Source organism: Acomys russatus, chromosome 18 (assembly GCF_903995435.1).
Source record: "Acomys russatus chromosome 18, mAcoRus1.1, whole genome shotgun sequence".
NCBI lineage: Eukaryota > Metazoa > Chordata > Mammalia > Rodentia > Muridae > Acomys > Acomys russatus.
Window position 1 is genome coordinate 20095526 of NC_067154.1, and position 26561 is coordinate 20122086.

The 26561-nt window shown below is 42.0% G+C and overlaps 1 protein-coding gene across 2 annotated transcripts in view; it reads left to right on the forward strand.

The window, feature by feature from the left end:
• The window catches only part of Enox1 (ecto-NOX disulfide-thiol exchanger 1), a 218783-nt gene that overhangs the window by 87872 nt on the left and 104350 nt on the right, over window positions 1-26561 (forward strand). For both annotated transcript variants that reach the window (XM_051160858.1, XM_051160859.1), the window contains exons 7-8: window positions 4684-4790; window positions 8894-9011. In XM_051160858.1, the coding sequence (XP_051016815.1) occupies window positions 4684-4790; window positions 8894-9011 (225 nt within the window). The remainder of the gene's footprint in view (window positions 1-4683; window positions 4791-8893; window positions 9012-26561) is intronic.

The window sequence follows — 26561 nt, forward strand, 5'->3', positions numbered from 1 at the left end:
CATCTGTAATGTAATAGGTACCAATAATTTGTGATTTTGCATGAATTTCTATTCCACACTATGGTATATACAATTTTCAATTAATACATTAGTTTCTATCCTTTCATGTTCTCATTGGGTATTCTGAGTAAGGTTGCTATTGCTATTTTTTTTAAATAGTTAGTTGAGTTATTCTATCGAGAAAGACGCCTATTTTATACCCAGCAGATATCCAAACATCTGGGGATAAGGGAAAGGGCAAAAGAAGGCTTATAAACTTTAGTTTTCAAGGAATGTGTGTGTGTGTGTGTGTGTGTGTGTGTGTGTGTGTGTGTGTGTGTGTGTATTCTGTCTACATGTATGTCTGTGAACCACCTGAATGGTTGGCATCCATGGAAGTCAGAAGAAAGTATCACATCCTCTGGGACTTGAGTTACAGACAATTTGACTACTGGGTGCTGGGAATAGAACCCTGTCCTCTGGAAGAGCAACTGGTGATCTTGGGCCCAAATCCTCAGGCCCAAGGAGTGTTTTTTTAATATTGAAGTACACGTATGTCTGTGTGCATGTCTGAATGTGTTCACACATGTGTACATGCATATCCTAAGGGATAGTCACAAGTAAGGATTTAGGGCCACACAGGGTAATTGGCGATGTCATCAAGTCTATGCGCTTTTTTCCTCTTTGTTTTAGTCTGCCCAGCATAGCAGACACTCTGGGATGGTGTCGACTGGAGACTGGCATCCCTGCAAGCTTCTAGAGAGTTGGTACTTTGGCTTTTCTCATGATCTTCAGAAAACTCAATTTACAAAGAACACAAAGAAGTCGGGGAAGCAAGAGTTGCATGGTGGGCCTGGCATTTCTACATTTTCTGACTGAAAGCTGTATTGATAATAGTTCCAAATTATGAAGACAGTGCTTTTTGCTTTTTTACATTAAAATCAAAAACAAAAAAGTAGTGCTCATGGTTAAGGACTTAAGCTTCTTATCTGATACAGAATCCCAGCATCCTTCTTGCCTTCCAGACTGCCAAGGTTGCAAAGCACACCTGATCTGAACCTGCTCTACCCACAGCACAGCTGTCTGTGAGCTATCTGTTTGGAGCAAATGCCAGCGTCCTCCTCTTCCTGCATCCCTTTCACTGAGAAGGGAAGTTGGGTGGTAACTAGGTGTGGCTTCCCTGTGTGTAGAATGAACAGTGTGAACAGCACCAGGGTAGCAGGAGGCGGGAATATGAGTCGCTGCCTTCTTGAGTCTTTCATAGAGACCGTGGGCAGCGTAAGCCCTAGCTGTGACATCAGCACGAACACCATCCTGGTTCATGGTTTCAAAGCCACGCTCTCTTTGTACCACATTCACTGGGATGTTGTCTGTGAAGCGGCTTTCCCCTAAGGATGGATTCACACTCATCCCAGCTCTCTTATGAGCCTGAACACTTTCATTTGCAAGACAAATGTCTGGAACTATGCAATGGAAATCCTGTGAGAATATTTATCAAACCTAATTTGAGTTGCACTGTTTTTACTTTTCTGAGTGTGCGTGCGTGCATGTGTGTGTATGAGAGAGAGAGAGAGAGAGAGAGAGAGAGAGAGAGAGAGAGAGACAGACAGACAGACAGACAGACAGGCAGGCAGGCAGGCAGGCAGGCAGACAGAGACAGAGAGACAAAGAGACGCACACGGAGAGACAGACATGGAGAAATAGACAAAAAATGAAGTAGGAAGTATAAAAATCTCATAAGAAAAGGTATAATTAAATCCCATCTAGTTTTCCTTTTAATTAATTATACTATTGACGAGAGCTCCGTAAGAGATTGAGACAATGCCCTGAGAATTTGAGGCATATCTTAGAATTCTGACATTTTTTCTGAGCCTCAATTTCTGTAGTTCAGCTCCATTTGGGCGGCCTGCAGCCAACCCTGGAACTCAGTATGTCTCAGATCCAGCTCCCTGTCTGTCTGCTCAGACCTCCATCTGTGCCTGTGCTCTGCATCTCAGATGCTCTTCCCAAGTTTGAGTCATCTGGCCTTCCTCCCTCTTCCCCACGTCCTCTTAGCAAGTCACCCCCTCATGGCTTCCTGTCAGAGGACTGCTCACTCCATCTTTCACTCAAGGCTGCTGCTTTGATTCCGCCTCCTTCAGGTCTTCCACACCCGCTCACTCATGCTGTCTTGTATCCCCTGACCTACAGGGTCAGCTACAGGGCCTGGATTAACATGTGGTTCTTCTGCATTTCTTCTCTCCTGGTCTTGGCCCCCTCCCTTCCAGCTACTTCCATGTAAAATCCTTTCACAGCTCCAGCTTTGCAAAGAGCTGCTTTGACTTCTCTGCTGAGCAAGTGGTGGTGACTCACCAACTGAGGCCTGGCAGAATGTCACCTTCTTCCTGACAGGATCCCTTATTCCATGATCAATTTACCTGCTTTGTATTCTGTTTTCCTCAAAAGTGGTCCAACATCCCTCTCCTATACAGAATAATTATCTGCTATCATTTCTTTATCGTCTCCAAGACATAGAGCTCATCAAAAACAAAAATAGTACCTAGTAATCTAGCCTGGTATTTGATCAGATCCTCAGGTGTTTTGAATGAATGAATGAATGAATGAATGAATGAATACGTTTACTTTGAGCCCTCAAGTAAAGTAATCAAGTCCTCTAAACTGAGGCATGTATCTTCAATCCACAAACACACCCAAGTAGATACCTGAGTGGATGCTTTTGCCTTTATCCTGAACCACAGTGAGCCAGGTTCTGGCTTCTGTTTTCCCTCCGTTCTCCTCCATGTTTCCCTTCACCATTTATGAATGGGCATCATCCACTCTTTATTGCATCATCTTCGTTAACAGTCTTCTCCAGCAGACAGCAGACTTTTGATCATCACCACCCAGACACTCACCCTGGACACCGTAGCTTTTCCTCTTCTGAGTGATGCCAGTCATAGACAGAGCTTTGCTCTTTAAGCCATGGAGCCTCTTGGTCACCAGCCTTACCAATTGGCTTTATCTGAGCTGACGGCTGGCTTCTCCAGGCTGACTCTGCAAGGTGGAACAGATTTACAGTATAGCATGAAGATGGAGTTTTCTAAATCAGGAAGTTTTCAACTGAAGTTCTTCTCAGTGAGATAACAAACACAAGCATTCCATGTGAAAATACCTGAAGACCAAGGCCAAGAAGTATGTATTAGCACTGGAGGATAGATTCACAGTGCTGTGAGAAATGAAACAAGCTCTACTTCACGAGCACAGTGGTTCTCAACCTTCCTAATGCTACAACTCTTTAATGTTATGGTGCCCCCCAACCACAACATTATTTTCATTGCTACTTCATAACTGTAATTTTGCTTCCATTTGGAATCGTAACGTAAATATCTGTGTTTTCCAGATGGTCTTGAGTGACCCCTGTGAAAGGGTCATTCAACACCCCTCTCAAAAGGGTTGAGGCCCACGGGGAGAGAACTGCTGCTCTAGCACGGTGTGTACTTGTACACTTTGTGTATGACCTTAAAAACTTTAAAAAGCTATGCCGTTGAGTGCCACTCTCCATTGGGGGCTTGGCTGTCATGACAGTTTTTGAACATTGTAAGATCTGGAAAAGAACTGAAGTCCTCTTTTATAACAGAGCCCCGGGACCACTTAGAAGAGAATTGTGGGAGCCAGTGTTAGCATCCGTAAGAACTGACCTCAATATTTTGAAGGTCAGGTTTAACCATGTGACTGGTTCAGAGCACTCATCTTACTAACCCTGTGCTTACCAGCTCAACAACTGTTCAAGCAAGACCAGGTCTCTATGGGTGACCCAACTAAGATCCCATCCCTTTCTCTTTGGTTTTTCATAATCCCTCAACATTTACCATCCAAATAGTGCTGTCCCTGGAGGTAACAGAACTGACCATTGAAGTCAAGGGGATAGAACTAAAATCTCAGTGGTGTGAGAGTCAGGAGGGGATGCCTATGAAGGTCACTGTGGAACACCAGAAGACGGGGCATGAACTCACTAAAGAATGGAGAGCCTTGGGCGCTACTAAAAGTCAGACGCACAGGCTAGAGCTGTTGCTCCAGTGAACTTTGGTCTGATTTCACAAGGGATGGGTGGCTCCTCTGCCAGTTGATGGGCAGTAAGACTGACTTTAGTACCTAGAAAAGAAAAGAACAGAGAGGGAAAATGGTCCCTGAGGCCGAGGAAGCTATAACAACTATTCATGGTCCCCATTGGGACCTTGGACACAGTATTGTCTTCAGTAGGTTATACTTACGCCCTTGAGATGGCAGCCAAAGAAAATCAGTACATATTCAGTTCCACCCTGATTTTACTTTGAAGTCCCTAGCCAGGTAGGACTTCATATACCTTTATTTGTATGACAGCATCAGGGTCTATATAGGTACAGATTATGTCTACAATCTATCATATCAGATTTATAAACAACAGCTAAAGGGTGTTTGGGGGTCAGTGCCCATGATCCTTTCCCCAGCCATCTATAGAATTTGTTTTAACCTAAAGTTATGGAGACAGACTTGAAGGGAGACAACCCCAACCTTGATAAAATGTAAGTACAAAAAAAAAAAAAAAAAAGGCACAGATTGGATGGATATTGATGATGTTTTTTCTATTGTGACATCATCCATAGACTCCTAGTGTCTTTGCTTTGCTTCCCTATAGTGATCACAACATAAATTACTTGTCTTGTTTGACTTCCTTGTTCACCAAAGTTGAGCAGATTGTGGCCGTTTTCAACGCTTCTACCAGACAAAAAGCTTGGGACCATTTCTCGAAAGCTCAGCGCAAGAACATAGACATTTGGCGAAAGCACTCTGAGGTTGGTGATTTTACTGTTACTTTCTAACCACCATCACACAGCTGGATTGGCAGAGAGTAGTGTGGCTGTAGCTGTTAATGGTTTTGTTACAGTGGGCAGTCCTTCTGCCATCATCCCGTCTCATTGCCCACCCCACATCCAGCTCCACTCCGTTTCCGGTCCAGAAAAGCAGCTGGCTTCACAATTAGAACATTTCCCCCTTCTCTTCAGGGGAGAAAAGACTCTTTTCCCACTCACAGTATAGAGCTTGCTGAGAGACAAACCAAGATGCCAAGATGTGTTATCCAAAAATCAGCTAAAATATAATATATATATATATATATATATATATATATATATATATATATATATATATGCCAATTTAGAAAATTAATTGCTAAGTACAGAGTTTTTCTTCAGCAATCTGTGTGGTGATGACAGTTGGCTCTTTGGGCTTGAAATGGTCCATGTTGTTTTGTCATTAGCCATGCCTGGTTCACTGGCCCAGCCAGGAGGTTCTGCCACATTCCTCCCCAGAACAAATCTCATGATGGGGGCAAATGTCCAGGCTAGCTGAGTTCACAGCAGCAGTGCATGCGTGAAGTGTGAGTATCTTCCGCCAAGGAAAGAGGCCACAACTTGGCTTTCCTTGCACCCAGGCGGACCAAACTGTGCCATTAGTCATTGGTCATCCAGCTGTTATTTTTGACTCCACCTGTAGCGTACGCTTTGAACCTGTAACGTAAAAGTAAGTATACCGTCTTCCTTTGCTTTTGCTTCTTTTCTTTTTTAAAACAAGAGAATGGTTTTTTTCTTCCCCACTTGGATGCCTCTTCATTTCTAGCATGTTGCTAGTAAAGTTCTCTAAAAGACACCCCCTCATTCAAAAAAAAATCACAAAGTTATAGAAGGTAAGGCTTATTTATGTAATGGTTTTGGCTCACACTTGTAAAATTAAGTGTTTTATGAAGAGTTTGAGGAACCACAAAGTAATATGATATCAATCATCTGGGTAGCATTTTAAGTGCCCATTAACTAGTGCTAAATTGCTGTTGAATACCAAGGGCACTACATGTAATATCCACATGAATACTAAATATATTCTTTATTGTCACTGTTGTTATGGCAAATGCTGAGTAACTTCACAGTGAGGGGATGCTGGAAACACTAGTGCAGGTGTTGGTAAAGGCATTTTTAAAGCTGTGTTCACTAGTGCCTAGTAAGGTGTCTGGTGACTGCTGCAGCTCTCTTCTCTTCCACTGTTGAGGATTGTAAGGAGGAGGTAGGATTTCTCTCTAAGTTTTCAAGGACTCCCAAGCAAAGAAAGGGTATGTTTCTGGTGTTCTCTCTGACACTGACATGAAACGCAAGTCAAAGTTGATTTTCAAGAGGAGGGGAATAAAAAAGAGGCCTCTGTTTACAGTGCAGTAAAGACACTGAAGGTCATGAAAACTCAAATTGAAGTCCATAAACCATGATTCAATGATTATTCAGATTTGGGAATATCAAACTTTTGGGTTTTTAAAAATTCATATAAAATGTAACTAAAAGAACATTTAACAGACACTCAGCAAGTGACATGATGCTGACAACACATGAGCACAGAGAGGCCACTCGCCATGTGGCAGCAGACATCAGGTGCTGGCCTTGGCCTTGCTTCCTGCCTGCTCCCACTCCACTTCCCATCTCAGCTAGCCCACCTTGGCTGTTGTTTAGAGCAAGCTGCCCCAGGCTCCCTGCCCGGGGCTCAGGAATCCTCTGGACTTTCTTGGTCCCAGGAGATAGAGTGGAGACTCCAGAGGAATGGAGTGTCATTCTCAGAAGTCCCTCCTGCCTCTTACACCCTATCTTTTAGAAAACATAACTCTAAACTGCCTTCCCCCCCCCCCGCTCCTACATATTGCTTAATTGATTAAATACCAGTTAGTAATTTAATGTTGTGGATGGTTTCTCAGTTGCTTATGAGCTTGGTAATTGGCTTGCTTTTCCCGCATTCCCATGAACAGCGCCTGATAATTACCTGCAACACGTCTACAGATTTATTAGTGTGCTAGTGATTTTCTGCTGAACCACAGCACCCTGTGGAAACACCCTAACTTCCCCTCCCTCCAATATTCTCCCTCTCTGCCACCTTCCCCACAAAGCAACAGTCAGATGACAGTTTGCCATTAATTGCAGAACCAAGCAACCACCCTTTCAGCTTTTTTTTTTCCACCTGGTTTATCCTTGTTTTGGGTTTTTTTTTTTTTTTTTTTTTTTTTTTAAAGACATCTCTTTGGGACTTGGGCTTTTTATCAATAGAAAAATTGGCCATCCAATACCCAGTAATTCCCCACACGTGATATCTACCTCTAAGACCTGGTAGGCCTCCACTTTCCCTTTCTCCACAAGGCTAATTCCCTGGGTGCAGAGGTCCATTGGGATGCTGGCAACAATAAGGAGTTCCTTCCCATCCTGCTGCGGTTCACATCTGCAAGCTAAGGAAAGACTTCCACAACTGGAGCAGCAGGTGTCAGTCTGCTGAATGGACAGTAGCCGTGCCCCTAATAAATTGGTAGAACTGCTTACTTTTATTATTACTCATAGACTTATTGTGAAGTAAAATTATCATAAATATTTGGCTTTTAATTAGAGGCCCTGAAAAGAAGAAAACAGAACAGTGGAGGCCTTTCTCTGTTCTAAGTCTTTTTTTTTTTTTTTTTTTAGAACGGTACATGCTAGAAAACAGGATGTATAAGGCTTCACAATTCCTTAATACACGGCTGGGTATAAAATAACAATACAGCCAATTGATGAAAACAATTATAACATTCTGCTTTTAGGAACATTAGTAAGGATTTTATGTGTGATTTGGTTCCTTTTATAATGGATTTTCTGATATACTGTTGCAGCTAAATAGCCTTGCCTTAATATTGTCCCTTTTATGGATTTATAGACAGAAGCTCAATGAAATGTCCTGACTTGATTGTAGCCACTGCCCTAGTCACTGGACATGGCAGGTCCTCAGATCTGTGGTCATAAAAGTGGCTTGTAAGCCATCAGTACCACAAAACTACAGCCCTGTGAACACGCTAAAGGGCTGTAAATGAGAAGGCCTCTCTGTGTTTGTTTGACTTAGCATCTTTTGAATTTTATTTCATGAATATATGAATGGCATGAATGTTTGGATAAACCATATAAAGGCACATACGCATCAGCTCACCATCGTGTCTAGCACGAGACCAGGAGTCTTTTACATGCAGGGCCTGAGAAATGCCCCAGTGTGTAAGCAAACATGAGGACAGAATTTCAGATCCCTAGCACCCATACAAATTACTACATTGGCAGGTCCTTGTGGTCCAGGGCTAGAGAAGTAAGAGAGAAGGTTTTTAGGGCTTTGTGGCCACCAAGTATGACTGAACCGGTGAGCTCCAAGTTCAGTGAGAGACCCTAGATTTAAAAAAAAAAAAAAAAAAAAAAAAAAAAAAAGTAAGGTGAAGAATAATAGAGAAACACACAAACTTCAGTCTCTGAGCACACACACACACACACATGCACACATGCATGCCACACGTATACACATATATACACTCAAGTCTTTTACATGTGCTAACTCATTTCATCCTCCAATCCATTAGTACTACAGTGCTCCAGTAAGCAAATTGAGCAAAAAAGGTATATAGCAGTGTCCTAAAAGCTACAATAGTACCAGTGTTAAGTGTGGCCTCCTTAAAACCACATGGCTCGCTTCATTAGTAGTAGTTGATGTCGCTTCTATGTGCCAGCTACATAGGTGTTTCTCCATAACCTTTCAGCAGCCCTCCATGCTGGCACAGACATTATCACCACTTTTTCATAAATTGGGAAACTGAGACCACGGTGAGATAAACTCACTTACCAAAGGGCATTTACAGTCATCGGCGAGCAGAGCTTTCTCCCAAGTCTGACACCAAAGCCTTCGGTCTTTCTTCCAGCCCTCTCCCCTCATCAGCGTCTATCCTAGATCTTGGTGGGGTGACTTAGGGTAGAAGCTCTAGACGCTAAATGTTGCCGTGTGAGTCGTAATCTACCGGAGACCACGGGGAGATGGCATGAGGATGAGCGGCCGGGCTTGTCTCTGACGTGCGTGTATCCTGTGCTTTCAGGAGCTCCGGAACGCTCAGAGTGAGCAGCTCATGGGTATCCGCCGTGAGGAGGAAATGGAAATGTCTGACGATGAGAACTGTGACAGCCCAACGAAAAAAATGAGAGTCGATGAATCAGGTAATGCCAGCAAGTGCCGGGTCCCCAGGAGCTATCATAACGAGCAGAGAATCTTACACAGGGAATAAGTGTGGGAAAACGGCCACATAACTCACTTTTATTTGAGTTACACTAAACTTTCATCTTTTGAGTGACTACATTTTATTAATAGAACGTTAAACTCCTCCTTGGGAACACAGTGATTTAAATTGCTCCAGTTGTTTCTCCATATGTAGAGCTGGGGACATTAAGCTTTTTTTTTTTTCAGGGACATTTGCCTGTTCCCATAAAACCCCTTTTCCAGAGTGTGGCAGCCACAGCTGATGCTGAATTTCAGATGAAATTTGGTTTCGGTCCATGTACTTCTTACCTAGGAATTGTTTAATCCCTCAAGAAGCTTTCTAACCCCCGAGCCAGCATGCTAGAAAATGAAACACTGTCCCCCAATATAGTTCACCTAAGTTCACCAAGTTCATCATCAAGATGGGGACCACACTTGGTACCACATGAGGAGCATCTACTACTCAAGTTAGGAGTGGATTTTAAAGAAAGCCTGCCATGTGCCCTGTCTATCTAAGACCCTGATTAAAACCATCTCCTAGATTCACACATAAGTTCTGTCCAAGCGTTTACAAGTTCAGTCAGACTGGAGACACTGAGGAAAGATAGCTTGTGTGAGGAAAGGGATCCTGTCTAATGGTCCCAGGAAGACTCATGGTCACCACCACTGCCAGAAAAGAAAAGTAGAGAAATGTAATAAGTTTCGTCATCTTCTGTGTACCGGTGAATAAAGCCCAGACCTGTCTCCGGTTTCTAACCGAAAGATTGCAGGTGCCTGAACTAAAGGATCTTGGCTAATTTCAGGAAAGGTAGAGATAAAAGGAAAGACCATCCCTCGTACTAACCCACTCTGAATATTCCCTGGGATGAAAGACAATAGGCAAACTACATGGAAGAGATAGTCTATTTATGATGTGCATGGTTGAACACCAAATGTGACCATTTACTCACCCAACAGGATGTAGTGCTTAAATTCTGCTTTCCTTAGGGAAGGGACGTGGTAAGGACTGTCAGCAATTCTGGGCAATAGTGATCTTTAGTAGTATTCCCTGAGCCTGGGGGACATGGGACATGGGACCATACACAACATCAGGTGGATATCGGAACAGAAAATGGATGATCAGTGGTTCTCTGTGGAATGTTAAGAGGCACCAAAAGCCGTGCTGACAGACACTGGTGTCTCCATCTCTCAACAATATCAGGACCTACTGAGACAGGAACTTGTAGGTTGGGGAGGTGAGACCTGGCATTCTTTAACCAAAGGTCTTTGGGGAGCCCACTAGACCCTTTGTGGCATGGGAGAGCTTTCCCTCTAGATCCTGTCCTTGAATTTATTTAGAAGCTTAGCATGCAAGCTTTGTGCCTCTAGGGCTTCCTTCCAGCCTTATCCATTGTCAGAAAGCTAGCCTGGCATTTTCATTTCTCATTAGATGGAGACTAGGTTTCTCAGGACCCTTCCACTGTACGGCTGGAATCTGGTTGCTTGAGGAGAATTCTGCCCTCACAGGCCTGTCCATTCTGTAAGTCTTCACATATGAAAAGAAGGGACATTCATGTGTAGCCCTGGCTGTCCTGGACTCACTTTGTAGACCAGGCTGGCCTCGAACTCACAGACATCTGCCTGCCTCTGCCTCCTCGAGTGCTGGGATTATAGGCATGCACCACCACACCTGACTAAGTTGGATTCTTAATGTTATTTTAGGTATAGAAGAACTGAGTCACTCTGAAATTTTGAATTAAACTTAGGATATATATATATATATATATATATATATATATATATATATATATATATATATGTGTGTGTGTGTGTGTGTGTGTGTACATATATACACACACACACATATATATATATATATATATACATACATATATATATACATATTTTTTAAACAACCTGTCAATTTTCCTAGGAAGAAATGTATGTAACTTCACAGTTTGTTTGGGGTAAGCTAGCCTAAGGAAGCATGAACTGTAGGCTCATTGAAGAGATATGGCAAGCCACAGCAGCAGCCCTACAGCCATAGGACTAATACCGTAACTTAGCTTTAGATATGTCTACAGAAGTGGCAGGGACCCACTCCCTCCTTGGGGACCAACGGTCCTCCTGGGAGGTCTGCTGGAGAGCCGTTTCCTAGACCGCTCTGGGTTTACTCACCAGGCACCCAAAGAGAGCATGAAGTATCGCATACACTTTAAAGACTTTCCCTAGGCACCTTACTTGGTCAGCAGAACTAATGAGCAAGCGCGGAGCATGTTGCCTGCCATGTACCGAGGGAAGAGATGAAAGGGCTGGAGTTCAAATGCCAGGCCCCAGCAGTTCAAAGTCCTTTCTCTGTTTCTTCAAATGAGCTGAGCCAGAGGACATGGCATGTGGCTTCAGCGGAGAGCACAGGACTGATTAAAGGGAAGAGAAGCAGCTGACCATTTTTATTCCACCAGGCCCTGGAGATGCTGCCAATAAGCAGACCGTAGTTTTCCTTCCAGCCCTGAGTATCCAGAGACACTGCCTGATGGGCAAGAATTCCCATCTGGTCTTTGGGCTAAACCCCGCTAATAACGGCTTGGAGCAAAGGAGGAGGGACAGAGACCCCATAGCCTAAAGGAAACACCTTTTTCCATCACTCGTTTTTCAGGTACAACTGAGTGGCTGCCTATCACACAGATAGGAACTGTTTCCCCCAAAATGTAGTGTTCTAATGAACTGACATGAACTGCCAAACACAGACATGAAGATGAGATTTCTCTCTCCTTTATATCCCTTTGCCTGGCTCCTCTCAGCTAAATTTTTCCCCTTTGCCTCAAATATCCTAAGGAAATAGCTAGCCCAGAAATTCTTGTAGATTCCATGGAAGAACACCCTTTAGAGAACCTTCTGCCTATGACAAGAGGACATGGTGAGGCCATACTCTGCAGAGTGGTCAGGCTGGAGCTCCCAGTGCCAGCTCTGCATGTCACCTCCCAACTAGGCCAGGCAGGGGCGTTTTTCAGTGAGATGGAGCAAACTGACTTTGTGCCTAGAAATAACACAGTTGATTGTGTATGTAAGGATTTGTATGGTACCTGAGGTTTTATTTTTTTAATCACCAAAATATTTCAGTATGCCTCTGCTCTTCTGGTTGTAAAGACTATTTCATTCTATTTTTACTTCTTTTGCTGTGTAGAATGATTAACAGCGTTTCTTTGGCTAGAGTTCCCCAGTTCTGCTTTAACTATAATATAGTTCTTGGCAGACCACCCACACTTTCCCATTGGTTGATTTTAAGAGGGAAAAGGCATTCATTGGAGCAAAACCAGGATAGTGATGAAATGGAATGATTTTGCTAATAAACTGAAAACCATGACAGACTTATCAAAGCATCTATTCAGGAAGATCAGCATTCTCCTGGGGAGTCTGTGAAGATAGCTTCTGATAGCAATGTAACTGTGCTGCTGCTTGGGTTGCCTCCTGCTTGAATCAAACCAAACCTTTAAGCCCATATCTAGTCCACCTGCTCCCCACACCTTGCCTATCTCTGGCCTCCTAACTTCTTACCTCCAGCATGCAGTGGAGGTGGGACAGCAACAGACAAAGAGGAAAGGAGTGAAGCAGGGCCTGGAAGGCTTGGCATGTATATCAGATGCATGATGCTTTTGATTTTATGACTAACACCAAGTATAAAGTGCGTAGTTGGCAGCACTCGCTCTGCATATTGTCTCTGCCATTCTCCAGTACCCGGCCCTGGGCCAGGGGTTGACCTCCATCGGCGTTCCTCCCTTGCTTTTTCCCTCTTGTCTGATCGTAATGTTGTTCGTGTCTTTCTTTCATGTGGGAGATAACACTGAAACCATTTGCTCTGATTCAACTTAAAAGGTACATGTTAGGATGCATATTCAAGAAGGATGCTCCCCTCTGCCAAAATGTTAAGGACTTTGTGTGGAACTCTGTGTCACTGGCTGAATAGGCGCCTTTCTAATTATCAAAGGCATCTGCAAGGCACTACAATGGCATGTTGAAGGTACCGTGGCTCCAAGGAGAGAGAGAGAGAGTTAGATATGATGCCCCTGCCCTTCGGGGAATGCAATAGATGCCTTTTGTAGAACAAGGCATGTAATGTTAACCGATGTGCTAGGCCAAAACCCAGCTATGTCCTAAAGCCAGGAAGTTAAGTGTAGTATTGTCTGAAGTGAGCATCATCATCCACCAATATTCCAGGCATGTTCAGTGAACACAAATTTTAGAAAAGTGGCATGAAAAAAGTTCTCACTTGATAGATAATCCTTAAACCATTCTACCATTCATAACAAATGCCTTTGGATTCTAAATGAACTTCATTTAAATCTTGGTTCTTTATATAAGTGGTGTGTGTGTGTGTGTGTGTGTGTGTGTGTGTGTGTGTGTGTGTGTGTGTGTGTGTGTGTGTGTGTGTCCAGGCATACAGGGGCAACAGTGGAAGTATATAGGCCAGAAGATGACTTGTACCTTGTTTCTGTCACTATACTGCATATTCCAGACTATCTGTACCCTAAGCTTCTATGCACTTCTACTCGCATGCCTTTAAGCCAGCTCTTGGAAGGCAGAGGAAGAAGGATCTCTGTGAGTTTGAGGCCAGCCTAGTCTACAAAGCAGGACATCTGTTACACAGAGGAACCCTGTATCAAAAACAACAATGCAAGATCTCCCTTCAGATCCCTGCTTGTCTACAGAGCACAGTATTACTGATAGGAGTAAGTACATGTAGCTCTTTTAGCCCTAGCCCCTTCTTTTTAATGTGGGTTTTAGGGACTCAAAAACAGGTTTTCAAGCTTGTGCAGTAGGCATTTTTTTACCAAGTGAGCCTCTACTTACTCACAAATACTTTCTGAACAATGAAGTATTCTCTAGGTTGCCAATTTTCCATAGAAAATTATAATACCATTGTTTTTTTTAATTAGTCTCTAATTTCACTAAGAAGTTGAACAGTGATTCCCAGCAGCCAAGTCAAATCAGTGACTCAATTTTCATTGGAAAAGGAGTATTAGATCTGAATAGTTTTATCCATAGCAGGATGCTTCGAGTTTAAAAAAATACAATTATTAAGGTTGGTTTTGGCTGTCCCTTCAATTTCTTTGAGTTCCAAGACTAACTCTGGTTCTCTGATAGTGCATTTCTCTCGTGTTCTCCTTCTGAAAGCCCAATGGGGATGCTCCATAGTGAGGATGTCACAAAGGATATCCCTAAAGGAGTCACAAGCCTGGCCCCACACCATCCAGGCACAAGATATTTATTAAAAGCCTAAATAGAGTCTTGCCCTTGACTAAAGATGGCCTTGTCTCAGGCAGCTTTGCCCAAGCCTCCCTTTTGAGAGGAAGTGTGCCCTAGGGCAGCTGATCACAGACACTTAGCACTCAACAGAGCAAGAGTTGTCCAGTGTGGGAGGTGAGAGGGTTCAGTTGGTAGCATGCCAGCGCCTGTGTGTTCCCCAAGACAGGGGCATCATTGATCAGAAGCCTAGAAGGACAAAGACAGCCTGGGACATATTCCCAAAGAGCAGTGGCATCTGTTTCAAAAGGACCCTTAAGTAAAAGATAAGCACTTGATTCTCAGCCTCACTTCAGTGTCTTCTGGGAACGTAGGTGCCAACAAGGGAATCGTTTTGTTTTTATAAACCATGAAAATCTTACCAATGGACTGCAAATAAATGTTTGTTTTAGGTCGACTTTTCAGTCCCTGATTTTATGTATAGTTACAATTTCCTGTCCATAATGGACAGATTTCTTAAGATACACAAAAACCATTTCTCCTTGAAAATTGATTTATCTTTTAAATACTTGGAGAAGGATGTCATTAACCAGACCTTGTCACCGATGAGCTCTTTCTAATGGATGCCTTCCTGCTGCTGTCCAAATGGACCCGATGTATCTGGGCTGCAAATTCTTGATCTTACTGTAAATTTATCTTACCCAGCAATGCCACAGCTGGCGTCTGACTTCTCTCATAATGAGCAAACATTCCATAATCTAGTACTTCCAGTAAGGCTGCCCTGTGTTTTTGAGACGGCCTTGTGCCAAGGAGACCCAAGCATCCCCCGGGGACTCCCCTGATTTGCTGCCCTTCCTTAAAACTCAGCGGAGCCCTTGTTAGGTTCTGACAGGCACACCTGTGCTCTGCCTGGCGCGCCGTAGGGTCCCTCAATGGCTCCTCATGTGTCATTCAGTCTAGGACACCCAAGTGCTCTTACAGAGCACTCTGGAGCCATGGGAGGGTCTGGCTTCCTACCAAATGCCACTGAGACCTTGAGCCTGAGGGAGGCTTGGGCTCCTGGGTAGCTGCCAGGCAAACGACAGGAATGAGGAAACTTAAATCATTGTCTGAAAGAGAGAGCCAAGGAGGGCTTGCCTGTGTAGCAGTCATACAACAGGGTCACAGCCTCACCCCCTCATACAGCCCACAGTACCCTGATGGTTTCCGACCTCCCAGAACACCATCACCTTCATTATGGCTCACTGTGGTTTGGGGACATTCCCTTGTGTTAAGCAAGGCTCGATGAAGGACTATCACTCATGAGAGACTTCACCCGTTTCCTTAGCAGGCTCTGAGGACACTGGGGGAATATTTATGTAATAAGATGCAAAGTTGCTATGGAAAATACTATAGCAACCTAACACCTCCTGGAGCCAGGCAGGGGCTTGTAACAGCAGTCTAAATTTACATTTACTGGAGTGTCATTTTAGCGACACTCTTAGTATCTCATTCTGACAGGATGTTAAAATATGTTTCCAGCTCAAGTTTGAGCAAAATTAACACAGCGTTGTTGAATTTTGAGTATAGTCTTCATGACTTCTAGAGTGAGGGAAAGCTATCAGAATAATTCTGGAAGGGAGTAGATGGCAGACTCTGGGTGAGCTTGTAGATGTCTACCGTTTTGCTAAAACTAGGCATAGATTCGCTTGCATTGATTACTGATTTCACTCTTTCTCTGTACGCAATAAGCAGGAATGCTTGACGGTGACAAGAGGACTCGTTCCTGCCACTGCTGTGTGCTGTCAAAGACTATCCTGTAATGTTAGTAGATGCTCAAATAAGATCATTTCACTCACATTGAGAAGCATCTAGCAGCATTTAAACAAAAAACTATTTTTTATATAAAAACAAAATAGAGTCTTTTAAAGGAAGGCAAGTGGCGAAGGGTAGCAAATAAAGGAGAAAATAGGGCTATGGAAAATATTTGGATTTCTAACTTTTTGCTATTTTATATAGTATAACTATCTAATGTATTTTGTAAAGCTCAATAGAATTAATTTTGCATGATTTGGATTTTAGATGGGCCTGTTGATATAACAGGCTTTTGAAAGCCTTCTTTTATGTTAATGCATAAAAAATACAGAGCAAGTATGTGCTCACTATTGGCTTATGAGCTTTTTCTCGTGAGTCACTGGGAGGTGAGGCCACCATGAGTCTTTGGTCATAGTGAACACCTGGCGGCTCTTGAGGCCTAACTACTGAGATAAGTCTCCCAAGACCATGCTTCAGACTCATTAAATGTGTGTGTGGCTGAGAGGCCATAGATACATAGGCCAGTTACTAATGAAAAGTTCATCTCCATTGATTTTTTTCCCTATGTCTCTCCATCTAGAAATCTTTTTTTAATTTTTTTTTATTAATTTATTTATATTACATCTCTGTTGTTAGCCCATCCCTTGTATCCTCCCATTCCTCCCTCCCTTCCGCTTACCCCCCTACTCCCCTCCCCTATGACTGTGACTGAGGGGGACCTCCTCCCCCTGTATATGCTCATAGGGTATCGAGTCTCTTCTTGGTGACCTATTATCCTTCCTCTGAGTGCCACCAGGCGTCCCCATCAGGGCACACAACCTCCATCTAGAAATCTTAAAGCATGGCTTCCAGGCTGCCAAAGTGGGACACTGGCCAAAAGAATAAATATCGGGCTATATTAAAACATACACGGTTACTAGCATCTTAGCATTATGATGTGCTGTTGATGGATGTCGGTGTCTTATAACACCTTAGCGCCATGATGTCCACATCCCTCCGTGTTTTTATATTTCATTCTTCACCTAAGCATCAAGTTATTAGACCCTGACCAGGCATCCCTCTGACCCCATAGCCGCATGCTAATGCAAGGGGAACTTGAAAGAAGTAATTGTTTTCTTCCTCGTTTTCAGAAATTCCACTTGCCGTTATATGTTGATCTTGTACTTAGAAGCCCTGGGAATTTGATGTGTAAGGCAACCTGCACATTGTTATTCTACGAAGCTTCTCGTGGGTTGGAGAAACTTCTCCTTCATGCCATTGAATGGTTTTGACCCTTGGAACAGACACATGGTCAACAGCTGTGCGTCCCAGTTTCAGGGCACACCATGTCAACCCTCTGGAGAAGGTTTTAAGGAAGGAAGTTTTTTGTTTAAACTCCAATCATTAGCAGAGAAGTCGAAAGAAACATGTCTGAGGCAGCAGTCACAAGACAGAGTATTAACTACAGTACTTCAGGCAGGACATTGCAAGTCCTACAGGCAGCTTTTCCTGACTCTACAGTTCCTGTCATCCACTTGGGGCACGTTGAGTCATCGCAGCTTAAAGCAGTTGTATACATATTCTTTTCTTTTTTCTTTTTTTATATATACATTTATATTAGTACATATACATACAATAAACTACATATAACAAGAAGAACCACAAAACAATCAGGAATTATATAAATGTTACATTCATAGTGTTTTGGCCATTTGCATTTGGCAACCTTGAAGAAAACATCCTTCCTTTCTTGGTGAGTCTAAAATTCTAAATGTAAATCAATATCTATCATATTTCATCTCTATCAACTTAAAACATCTATCTAGACCTAAAAGGATCTTAACCCCTAAACAACTAAGCTTAATTGTGAAACTAAACTATCAATTCTTCAACTCCATCAGAGGCGTGAGAAGGAATAAAATTAATTACCTGAGTAAATAGGAAATGCATATTAGCAGCTTCCAAAGTGAACAGTCACCCAAGACTCTATAATGCTGGAGCATCTTCTTCAGCCTTCTGGCCCAGTATATCTGACAGACATATTTGTGAAGCAGGAACTATTGAGGACTTGCTTACCGTGTCTTGCCAGAGTTTGGCCATCGACTCTGTCTGCATCCAAGCTTGTCCAGTTTTAGGCAGAATTCTGTCTGTGGCCGAAAGGAGAAAATTTTGCTCCATGCCTGGTTTGTCACATTTGAAGCCATCTCCATTAAGGAGGTTCTTTAAGGTTTATCATCTTCTTTGAGATAGGCTGGGTGTTGCCAGGAATTAACCTGTCATATTGTCAAACACTTTTTAAAATAATAAAAACATTTTTAAAAGCTGTATTATGTAGGTCTCTGAGGTTTTTGAAGACCTTATCTATTTTACCTTATCTATCTATAGAATCATATCTATCTGTTATACCTATGAGGTATTCTTGTAATTAAAAATAGACTAGTAATTGACATGACCATGATTTGATCAACTAATAATTAACTTATATAACTTATTTATCCTAAACAGCCTGCAATAGCACTTTCAAAGTATTGGAAGTAAACCTTGAATTATAGTTGAGTTATATGGGTACAATACCACATATTTGAATAGAAATATATATAATATGAAGAATAATCTTAAATTTGAATTCTATACCAATGTATCAAAATTAAACTTACTTTGTGTTAACATACAAAATTATATACCAATGAATTAAAAATAACTATGTGAGTAACAATTAAGGCCTTAAGTTGGGGAGTAGATTGTGTAATCTACTTTTTGTCCTATCATCCCTATATATTTCTATATTCCCCCTTTTTCTTTTCAACCCCTATCTCCAAACCTAAGAAAAAAAGATAAAGGAAAAGAGAGACTCCCTGAGTCCAACCTTGCTATCTCTCTTAATAAGACCAATAAAAACTTATAACCAACTCTCAAAGAAAATAAACATTCAAGCTGATTTGGGACAAATAGTACCTTTGGAGGAACCCAAATAAAATTGCGGAAAATGGTTAAACAAACTAGAATAGCATTTGTGGTCCAGTTTCTAAATGTTAAGAAAGTCCAGGCTTAATTAGAGTCCTGTGTAGGACAGTCTACAATGCTGGACCAATTGGGATCAAAAGCTTTCTTCCAAGCTGTCCTGGGAGCTGCCCTGTTCTGATGAGGAACAGTAATTGAAGCACTTGGGGCTGGAACTTGAAGGATACAGGAGTCAGTGTCCAGGATGCTGAGAGGAACGAATCCTGTCAGGTCTGATCCAGCATCAGTGTCCATTTCTTTTGTTTTGAAAACATAATTTCTCACAAGCGTTATACAGTCCTAAAATTATAAATGTATGAGTTGTACAGGATGCACAGAACAATTAAGGCTAGTTCTTTGCTCTTTGTATGAGCAGAAGAAAGACATCTGTAAATTCTCATTCATGCCATACAAATAATGGCATCTAATAATAACTCACTGGGGTTCTGTAAACAACAAGAAGCCTTGACTATGCACAGACATTCATGTTTCAGCCAGTTTCAGAGCTATTCCCAAGTGGTGGGATTAGCAATATAAGTTACTTGCATGTTCTGCAGTCTGAATTCTTTACATTCCAATTGTAGCCCCCTCCTTTATCGCCTCCTGATCCCACCCTTCCTCTCTCGTCACCTCTCCCTCCATCCCTAAGTCCTCAGAAAGGAGAGCCCTCCTTCCCTAACGTCTGACTTCAGCCTATCAAAGTCACATCTGTATCTTCTTCCTCTATGGCCTGGCAAGGCTGCCCTGCCAGAGGGAAGTGATCAACACTGGGGGACCAGAGTCCATGTCAGAAATAGTCTCTTCTCCTCATATTGTGGGACTCACAAGGAGTCTGTGTTGCCAATATACTGCATCTGAGCAGAGGGTCTAGGTCCACATCACACATGGTCCTTGGTTGGTGCCCTAGTCTCTGTATTGTAGTGTGGTTATCCTGTACTATGTGGCAAATATCCGCTTATGAGTGAGTGTATACCATGTATGTCTTTGTGGGTCTGGGTCACCTCACTCAGGATGGTCTTTTCTAGCTCCCTCTGATGTCCTTGTTTTTAATAGATGAGGAGTATTCTATTGTTTAAATGTACCACATTTTCTTTATCCATTCTTCAGTTGAGGGACATCTAGGTTGTTTCCAGATTCTGGCTAGTATGAATAAAGCTGTTATAAACATATTTAAGCAAATGTCCTTGTTGTGTGGTAGAGCATCTTTCAAGTATATGCCAAGGAGTGGTATGGGTGAGTCTTGAGGTAGAATTATTCCCGATTTCCTGAGAAAGTGCCAGATTAACTTCCAAAGGCATTGTACAAGTTTGTACTCCCAGCAGCAGTGGAGGAGTGTTCCCCTTTCTCCACATCCTCACCAGCACATGCTGTCACTTGTGTTTTTGATCTTAGCTATTCTGATGGGTGTAAAATGGAATCTCAGAGTCGTTTTGATTTGCATTTCCCTGATGATTAGGGATGTTGAACATTTCTTTAAGTGTTTCTCAGCCATTTGATATTCCTCTGCTGAAAATTCTCTGTTTGGCTCCACACCCCATTTTTTAATTGGATTATTTGGTTTGATGGTGTTTAATTTCTTGAGTTCTTAATATATTTTGGATAGTAGCTGTTTGTTGAATGTAGGGTTGGTAACGATCTTTTCCCAGTGTGTAGGGTGTCATTTTGTTCCGTTGATAGCATCATTTGCCTTATAGAAGCTTTTTAGTTTCATGATGTCCCATTTATTAATTGTTGATCTTAGAGCCTGAGCTATTTGTGCCCTATTCAGGAAGTTGTCTACTGTACCAATGAGTTTAAGGCTCTTACCCACTCTTTCTTCTAACAAATTTAGTGTGTCTGGTTTTATGATGTCTTTCATCCATTTGGACTTTAGTTTTGTGCAGGCTGATAAATATGGATATATTTGCGTTTTTCTACATGTAGCCATCCAGTGAGAGCAGCACCATTTGTTGAAGATGCTATCTTTTTTCCATTGTATGGATTTGGCTTCAAAAATCAAGTGTCCATAGGTATGTGGTTTTATTTCTGGGTCTTTGATTTCACTGATCAACCAGCCTATTTCCATGCCATTACAATGCTGTTTTATTACTGTTGCTCTACAGTACAGCTTGAGATCTGGGATGGAGATTCCTCTGGAAGATCTTTTATTGTAGCCATTCTTGGTTTTGTATTTTACCATATGAAGTTGAAAATTGATCTTTCAAGGTTTGTAAAGAATTGTGTAGGAATTTTGATGGAAATTGCATTGACTCTGTAGATTGCTTTTGGTAAGATGACCATTTTTACTATATTGATCCTTCCGATCCATGAGCATGAGAGATCTTTCCGTCTTCTGATAAGCTGTATACATGTTCATTTCCCAGAATTACTTTCAAATGTTTTTAAATAGCTCACTATACTCTTATATACTATAACAGACTATTGGTTAATGATAAATCAGATCAGATTTGGGAAAAGAATCATGATTTAGAGATTTTTAAATGGCGCAATAAAAGGTTCTCAGTATAGTTGCTAAGTCACAAAAGCAATTACAAAATGGCATATTGAACAATTCCAAATATGTCCCTATGATGTGTTGTATTCATAATTTATATGTTATGCAATCTATAAGGAAATGGGTAAGAAGATTTAGTGTATCTGTAAACAGATTGTACTGTGATTTTTTAATTATAAAAGATTTTTGTATTTTCTTATTTGTGTACTTCCACAATGTTTACAAAAGGTCCATGTGCTGTCTTAATAATTCTATGAGAAACATTAACTTTAAAATTCTGAATCAAGAAAAGTTAGCGAAACGTGAGCCAGACATCAGACTCGGGGCTGCATGGGGGCAAGGGTAGAGCTTGCAGAAAGAAGGGTTCATAGAAAGCTACAGCCAACGACAGAAGGGTTCAAAGTTCTCTTAAAACAAAACAAAACAAAAACACCGGCTGTGAATACTGTAACTGGTATGGAAGAGGTGAACACATCAGAGACGAAGGAACAGTTACACATTTCAACAACCCTGAAGTCTAAGCGTCCCTCTCCGCTAACACCTTTGCCAGCAGGAACTAGAGTCAACAGTCACCTCTGCTGTCCCAAAGTGTTATAGACATGGAGAGCATCACATGTTGCCGGTTCCGTCATGTAAATATTTTATGTGTTAATAATAATTTTAAATTTCTGGGAGTATCTACAGTAAGCTTAATGCTCTTGAGATATCACCACTGGGTCATGTCCACTCAGTTTGTCAGATAAAAGAAATGGCAGCCACTAGTACGAGATGGCAGATGTTTGATGAATTGCCTTTCCTCAGTTAAGTTGGAGACTTTCCACGTTTAACTTCCCACAGTGAGCTTGCCTCTGAGCCCCAGAACAGACTCCAGGCTCCCTCTCCCCAACCTTTATTCCTATTATAAGAATTAGGACCCAAGTAAAGTTAAATAAGGATATGAGTGCTTTCTGTGGACATTAAACCCCATGTCACCGGAAGACAAAAAGGACTGGAGATGTCTGTCCCGTTCAAATCCAGGGAAAACTAAATGAAGCGGATGTGTAGTCTTCTCATCCTTTTCTCTATTTTCTGGTGCCTAGAGATCTGCTTCGGTATAGGCAGTGCACCCAGGAACTGTTCTTAAGTCCAGTCCAACAAGAATAAGTATTCAGGAAGTTGGCACAATCTTTTCTCGTTGAATGATATTTCCTGAGAGAGATTGCTATTTGCTTATAGACAGAAAAAGCAAAAAAAAAAAAAAAATCATTTGAAGAAATGCTGGGAATGCATGAAAAACATACACAGAGAGAGAGAGAGAGACAGACAGACAGACAGACAGACAGAGGAGAGAGAGAGACAGAGCGCCAGTGTTCTCCATTGCCTAACTCTCCAAAGTAATAAAGGGAAAAATAATGACACTTCCCTCCTAACATGAGCACACACTAAATGATTGATCTAAGCTGCAATATCAGCCCTTTGACTTCCTGTTGTATTCCCCATTTTCTCTGCACCCCAGGGCCTGGGAGAGCCCACAAGACGATCAGTGTATTGACTCCACATCTAATTTCAGGACTTATTGAAGTGTGCCTCTCCCTGTTTCCCTGCTCCCAGGACTTTTCTTTATGAGATATGCCTCTAACTATATAAAAGAATAAAAGCATGAGGGAAGGCGTACATGGCAATATCAGTCTTACCACAGTTCCCACACTCAGGGGTGGCTGGCTCTGGAGCAGGTCTTGAGAGCAGTATGTTTCCTCTTTTCTCAATATTCTGAATTTAATAAAGACCAAAATTGAGTTTTTGTACCCCCAACAATAAGTTGAATTGCTTAATATAAAAGGTCAATAGTGGACCTTGTTAAGTTATTGTAATTATAAGTTGTGAGGCTCAAACTGTATTATATTTGTCTGATCTTTGGGGGACAAGATGAGAGCTTTCATTCTTTCAGTAACTCACCAACCAGATTCTTCTGGTATAGTTTGTGTAATTCCTAAAACCATCCCTTTTCTTGGCCTTCGCTCTTTGTCTCTGTGAATTATCCTAAGCGTCGCCACAATACAAAGCAGTGACAAATTTAACAACATTCACCGAATACTTACAGTGTATCTGGGACCTTGGCTTTTGTCTGGAAGTGCCAGATTAAAGGGGAAATTACTAAAGTCTTATAAGACTAATTAATTAAGACTCAGTCCCCGAAGTGAAAGTATTGCTTGTAAATTCTAGAAAATCCTCACAGCCTGTTGTCAGTCCTCCTTTTCCTAGAATGGCATTGGGTCCTAGATTCACACAGGCACCTCTTGCTGTTCACTCAGTTACTGCCAAAAACCAGCAAAGAAACCTTGATGTAAAGAATGGCGAGTAATGAGAGAATCAAAAAAAAAAAAAAAAAAAAAAAAAAAAAAATGGCTGCTCGTCTCAACTCCATGAGCCTGAGGGGAAAAAGTATACTTTTGTGTGCTGTAAGCTGATAGGGTGAGCAGTTCTGAGATGGGAGAGCATATTGCCCACATGCCCCTCACAGGGCCATTATCATCAGATGTGCAGCATTGTACACCGCAGGCAGTTGGGGAGGCTTGTGGCATAGAAAAGACACTACAACTAGGAGGAGCTAATTTCTCATCTCTTGGGGGGATAATTTTCGTTCTTCACTTTGAGCCAAAGGTGAAAGCAAAGACTGTAATTTTCTTATACCATATTTTCATTTTTTTTTTTTTTTTTCTGAAAAGGACCCTGAGACCTCAGGAAGGTTTTGTTAATTGTCCCAAGTCTGATGTCTGAGAATTGGTGTCACTCTTCAAAGTCCCCTCCCTCTACTCTCTGTTTATGTGTACGTGTGGAGGCCAGAGGGCAACCTTGACTGTTGATCCTCAGGTAACATCCCTTTTGGTTTGTTTGCCCCCTGCAACACCAGCCCTCCCCTGCTTTCTCCACTGGTCCAAATCTCACTGAGTAGGCTGGGCTGATTGGCCAGCCAGTTAGATCCAAGGATCCAACTGTCAATCTCTCTCCCAGTGCAGGTGTTACAAGCATGCACTCTAATACCTAGCTGTTTGGTTGCTTGTTTTGCTTTTTTTAAACATAGATCCTTTGAGATCAAATTCAGAGCCTCATGTTTACAAGGCAATCACTTTACCTACTGAGGTTCCCAACTTGTCCCCACCATGTTCTCTATCCCTAACCTATCAGTGGCCCTCTCTTTCATAGAGTCTGTGACAACTGGCCTCCAATATTGAAGGAACAACAGTATGGAGGTACAGAGAAGTGCATCCTTTCTCATGACCACTGCTCCTCAGAAGTACCAGGTGGTCCCCCAAAACACTTCTCCATGTCTCCATGGAATTCTGCTTTCCTAATTGTGTATCAGAGACTCCATGTGTAACTCTCTAGGGCAGAAAAAAATGAGATATCCTGTCAGGTCATTAAAGCCTGAGGAACTATGGAAAGGTAAAGGACAAAGCCAAGAGAAAGAACAGTGATTAAAACTAGGTTGAAATTTCTGCAGATGAAAAATACATCTTGGTGTGTGTGTGTGTGTGTGTGTGTGTGTGTGTCTGTGTATGTGTGTCTGTGTATGTGTGTTTGTGTGAAAGTTGCTAGGTCCTTGGGTTTTTTAAATAGAAATTAACATTTAAATTGGACTTTTTTTCTGCCCCTGCTATGTAACATTTGGGCTCCTAAGGAATATTATAATTGATGCCAGACCATCAGCACTGTGTTAACAAAGCGCTTTATAGGAAGCTCTTCACAGGACTTTCTCTCTCGTGTTCAATAAGAAGCAAGCAACAAGAGAACTGCCTCCTCCAAGGAATTCTTTTAACCTTTCAGAAACAAAATATTTCATGCTAATTCCTGCTTAATTGGAAGGAAGTCATTTTTTAAAAAATATCATTGACTATGGTTGAAGCCTGTTCCATCCCTGACCTCTTTAATTTAATCAAGGTCACCTAATAAACTTGCCAAAACAGCTCTATTTCTCAATTAGAAAAAGGTATCACCATTTAAAAGTGTTTAGTGTGTGATTAATAGCACTGAACTGGGGATTCAGCACTTGCAAGGGCCCTGGCGAGGAGCTGCTGGTGAGAATAAAACATTAGTACCTGAAAAATTATACTCATCAGAAACTCAAAACAAATCATTTTAATGAGCAAAGCAAAAAACTGCCTGGGTAAGGATGTGAGGAAGGTTAGTGTGTTCCATATAAAAAGGCTTTTAATGCCTGAACTTTTCTCTTCAATGGACAAAAAAGCTGCTAGAATGTAGACATCCAGCCAGGGTCTGTAAAGCACATGCTGACATGATGCTTTTCCTGCCCAGGGATCCAGAGAAGATGCGGACTGAGTTGCCCGCGTCATGTTTCTAGAGCACTCACACTCCAGCCTTGGGAAACAGGAAGTGAGAGGATTCTGTTGAAACTCTTTAAACCAGAGATGTCTATGCGAATGAAATACCCAGTGTTCTAATACTGCATAGACTTCTCACTTCGTGAGCTTGAGGCTGGCTGGGCTCACCTGGAAGCTGTGTTGATGAGGATGTCATTCCATTGGCAAAAGCATTAGAACAGTTGAGAAAAGGAGCAGGCAAGACTGAGAATCAGTCCCCAGTGAAGTGCTGACCAGCATGGGGAAATAACGGAGCCAGACAAAGTCAGACTCTGGAATGCAGCTTCGTGTTGTTTCAGAGATAGCTTGCCAAATGGTGGGTGTCCCTTCTCCAGCCATGAGCTTTCTTAAAGGCAGCATGAGCTCTCGCTTAGTTTTCTTAAATAAGATTAGGGGAAAGAATCAATAAAAAAAGGATTTATGGCAAGCTGAAAATACCTTGCACTGTAATAGCAGAAGGTATAAACAGAAACTATAAATGAACATCCCAGTCTGGGCTGCACACAGGGATCACCGAGGGAACCTGGTTCAGATGCCCATGTCCGGGATTATTGCCCAGTCGTCTGTTATTAAAACACTCCCCCAGGTGATTCTGAGGTACAAAGGATGGAGACAGGGCCAGTATCATGAGGGTTGGTGGCGATTGGTCATTTATGGGATAGGAA